This window comes from Saccostrea echinata, unplaced genomic scaffold (genome assembly GCF_033153115.1).
Source record: "Saccostrea echinata isolate AGI-Se365-2 ecotype Australia unplaced genomic scaffold, CSIRO_AGI_Sech_v1 ptg000006l, whole genome shotgun sequence".
NCBI lineage: Eukaryota > Metazoa > Mollusca > Bivalvia > Ostreida > Ostreidae > Saccostrea > Saccostrea echinata.
In genome coordinates, this window is record NW_026889755.1 from 2,436,884 (window position 1) to 2,441,323 (window position 4,440).

Consider the following 4,440-nt stretch of genomic DNA (forward strand, 5'->3'; position numbering starts at 1 on the left):
TGACCATGATGGTCATTTCTGATTGGCTATTAGCTTACATAGGGGTAAGGTTTGACCATGGAAAATTTTGGAGTTGTGTAACAAGTAGCCGAAACTGAAGAAATGGGGAAAATTGCATAACGTGTACCTGACACCTGCAAGGCATGGGAGAATTCAAGCCAATGAAGAAAAATCAAAATATTGAGATTTAAAACAATACAAAATACAATATTTACTTATTTACATTTAAACAAAAGAAAACTAAACAGCATTCAACACATAAATGAAATTATTTACATAATTGTTGTTTTATTTATTTTTCTTTTCACTACAGAGTAAAATGGAGAAAGGGAGCTATAGATTTACTAAAGAAGAAAGAAATTTTTGGATCCTAGATGTTTTGATCAAATATGTTGCCCAACCAGCGGTGAAGAAACGTTTTGATGTTATTATTCCACCAGCTGATCTTGCTACTGTTCTCAACAGTAATGTCAGAGTCATTCAGAACCTCATTAGCAGAAAAGTCATCAATGTGTATCAACAAGAAGTTCTACAGAGAGTGCCCGGCTTCAACTTCCCTACAATAATGATTGTACCGACTCCGAAAACGACAGGTTTGAGAATAAAAACCATAGTTTTCCTTTTTTATAATAGATTGTAAGGTTAAAGGAAGTTCAACTGTTTTTGTTAAAAAATAAGAAATCGTTTTATACTTACTAAGAATATTCAGTGGTTCCTCAAAAGTGTTTTATTAAGTTTGGTTAGAACTAGGCTAATTCCTTAACAAAATACTGAAAACTTGAAAACAAATATATCATAAGAATAAAGATGCATACAACAATTATCATTTTGATATTAAAATAGATAAATCTTGATTTAAAAAATCCCATAATATATTATTTCCTTGAGAAATCAGTAGTGGTAAGAAGTTTCTACTTTTCATACTAGACTGTTTTTGCTGGATAAAAAGGTCTACTTCTTATATTCCCGAATGAAATATCGTATTTGATGCCTATTTATCAATTTCATTGGTAAAAACGTAAGACTGAGGTAGAATATTAAATATACAGATAAGTCTTCAGACAGATAATCTATGCCTTTTTGAGAATTTCAAGAAAATTGTACGTTTGAAATTGGGGTAGAGTGATGTACATATTTTCTGCATGGGCAACTTTTCCCTATCTTTTTAATTTCAAAATGTAAGCTTTGTCTTTAACAATCAAAATTTTTATCCGATTTCGTAAGGTTTACATGAAAATTTTCAGTATTTTGTACTCTATCTCTCTGTTAACAGTTGCTTATCTTATTCTAGCAACTTCCTCCGCTGATTTCGACATTACCTTGATGATATGCCTTTTACGCAGCCTGAAGTTTGTTCAAGAACCTACTACAGGATGGGATAGACTTCCTTCTGACAGGGATAAATCTCTTGGGGCGCATTTGACCAGAATTAAAGTCTACAGGAACAAGCTATCTCATCCTTCAAAAAGTCGAATTAATGAAAACTCATTTAACAAGATATGGTCTTCCTTAAAAGAGGTAAGATATATGGTATTTTTATATTGCGAGATCGACTATTTGGGTTGGGGGATATTGTCATTGTTCTGTCAGCACAAAATCACATTCAGAAAGAGTGAGACTAAAATAGGGAAACATATATATATATATATATATATATATATATATATATATATATATATATATATATATATATATATCTATGTATATATATATATATATATATATATATATATATATATATATATATATATATATATATATATATATATACATGATGCTTTTGTACAAAAAAGTATCTTAAGATCATCTACAGGAAAACAAAGTTCTGAATTCCATATGTTGCATGGATTCAATTTAAATCAACTATTTAAGTAATGATTCCTTCGGGCTTCGTTGACGTCAGATGGTTCATTTTTTTCCATTTGAGTAAAGATGCTTAAAATGTTGTAAAAAATTTATATTAGAAGAAGTATGTTGTCATCAATTAGTCTCTTGATTTAAAAAAAAAATTGCACTATATCTAATTACGGTATAAAGAGGAAATGTTGATTATTACATCTTCAACAGAGAAATACTGTAATCGAATACCATTTTCACTGCGTGAAAGTAACAATTTTTTTCCAAAGTGTGCAATTACAAACTTGTGGAAAAACTCCCTTTAAAAAAGTAAAAAGACCCCACCCACCCCTTTTTTTTTTTTTTTTTTTTTTTTTTTTTTTTTTTTTTTTGGTTAAAGCGACAGTCAACTATCCTGATCGGCTGAAAAAAAAAAAAACAACAACCAATTTTAAGATCCTTCTTTACAATGGGCAATTTTACAGCCGTCTAGCTATGGTGTCTTAAAAATTTATTAGGACCATGTAACAAAGCTAGCATATGAAAAATTGGAATGAATTGCTACTTTGCAATATAACTATTGAAACAACGTACCAGTGGTTAAAAGTAACATTTTTGCTGCTTTAGGAATTCAGTAATCTTTCGATCCTGTAACATATTATTTGACTCACCTTGAATTGCTTGTTTGTTTGTTTGTTGTTTAACTTCCCTCTCGAGAATTTTTCAATCATATGGAGAACCCACCACTTGCCGGTGGAGGGCTGCAAATTTATACCTATACTTGGCACTCAGAGCCATTGAGCAGTGAGGCATCTCTTTCGTGCCAACGATAACACCTACTGCAACACGGGACGTCGTTTTATACGGTCTCATCCGAAGGACCGATCTCCACGTTCCGCAGTGGATTCGAGCCCGCGAAGTAAGGATCAGATCCTTACTCCGCAACTCTAGAGCAGACGCTCTAACCACTGCGCCACGTGGGCGACCACTCTGCATTGTACTTACATATATCCGCAAGAAAACTAAAGTTGAAGATCATTTGTTGATAAAGTTTGAGGAAGAAAATAACACCGTTGCTATAGTAATCCAGAAAGGGAATTTTTTGACTTAGTTAACTTAATAGAATAATGAAACACTGTATGGTAACGTCATTCATCCAGCTAGGATTGTGAAGCAGTCAAAATTGAAAGTTGAGTTTGTTGTTCATTAATATCAAACATAAAAAGTATTAGGAATCTACATAAATGGGTACATTTCTAAGGAAAGACAGTTTTTTTTTCACCTTTTCATACTTATTATTTCTCCTATAATATCTACAGCAATTCTCGAACTTTTTTGTCAGAGTGTATGACTTGTAAAATTTAATAAATATAATTATTACTTTTAAATATTTTTTTTCTTGCTGCAAACGTTATCTATGGAACTCTGAACATACTTTTAAACTTAGGGGCATGTTGTCGTGGTTACCATGACACATAGCAACCAATGTTTGCCTGATTTGAGTTTACAGTATCAAATTCTGAGACTATGCGGACTACATCTCTTTTATAAAAGGTTAAGTCATTACACAGCTTGGCTCTTTATTATCAAATTTTTTTATTGAATTTGGAATTTCTTTACACTTCTGAGGTAGGATTTTTTCATAATTATCATTCATGCTTCGCTCTTTTAAAAATAGTTTCAAAAAACCAGATCCTTTAATAAATCTAAGATCCAACCAGAAAACATGGAATATATTTTATATTATCATTTAAGTATACCATATTGTTAAAATTGGGAATATTGCATATATACCTCAGCAATGCAATTGTACGTTTTGTTTTGTTTTTTTTATTTTTGGTTTAATTCTTTTTTAAGGCTTTAAGTGAAATAAGCGAAGGTGAAGCTGACGCCATTGTGAGTGAAATTGAAACATTTGACCTTGAAGGATCCAATAAAGAAGAGCTTCTATGCAGAATTCAACAGGAAGTTCAGGAAATGAGAAATGAATTACAGTTTCACCTTAACCTTAAAGGTAAATTTCAGTAATAAGAATAAAGAAGAATAATGTGTCCTTTACCAAATGTTATGAAACGTATTCCGCAGATGTAAAGATAATGAACAGTAATTACGCTATAAAATTCAACTGAACTTTACAAATTGAGAGTTGTGACAGCAGAGAGCCCTGAAAATATCAGAGGTGGGGTCAAGTCCCAGTGAGACGTTAGCATCCCCTGTTTTATACATTCTTCATATACACATGTAGCTTACTGTGGGGAATACTACCTACCTTGGGCAGTGAAGAAATGGATTAGAACCTTTGCTAACTCCCACTTCGTACCTTTGTCATTTTTTTATGAAGTCATGGAATCAAGTTAAGGTATGGTAATTGAAATTCAATTTTGCTATTGACAACATTGAAATTATTTTAAACTGACATATGATTGAGACGAATCTCTTCCTTTTAGATAAAAGATGATTTATCACTTGTAGGACTGAATTTAAATACAATTGTAAAAATTAATCTTACAAACGATTTCAATATTGTCTCATGATATGTCAATAAGGAAATTTATCTATCCACTCAAAACTGAATAACGCCTATACAACATTGCTTGAATATAA

The 4,440-nt window shown here is 31.5% G+C and overlaps 1 protein-coding gene across 1 annotated transcript; it reads left to right on the top strand.

The window, feature by feature from the left end:
- Positions 1 to 319: 319 nt before the first annotated feature.
- LOC133180155 (uncharacterized) lies at positions 320 to 3,864 on the top strand. Its single transcript, XM_061314726.1, has 3 exons — positions 320 to 593; positions 1,292 to 1,518; positions 3,694 to 3,864. Exons 1-3 carry the CDS (start codon positions 320 to 322, stop codon positions 3,862 to 3,864), a joined length of 672 nt encoding a protein of 223 aa, XP_061170710.1.
- Positions 3,865 to 4,440: the final 576 nt, after the last annotated feature.

Excerpts from the sequence above, each read along its gene's own strand:
- LOC133180155 (XM_061314726.1), top strand. The coding sequence starts at position 320 with ATGGAGAAAGGGAGCTATAGATTTACTAAAGAAGAAAGAAATTTTTGG. Across the intron at positions 594-1,291 it reads ACCGACTCCGAAAACGACAG|CAACTTCCTCCGCTGATTTC; the intron begins GTTTGAGAATAA and ends ATCTTATTCTAG. Across the intron at positions 1,519-3,693 it reads TATGGTCTTCCTTAAAAGAG|GCTTTAAGTGAAATAAGCGA; the intron begins GTAAGATATATG and ends TTCTTTTTTAAG.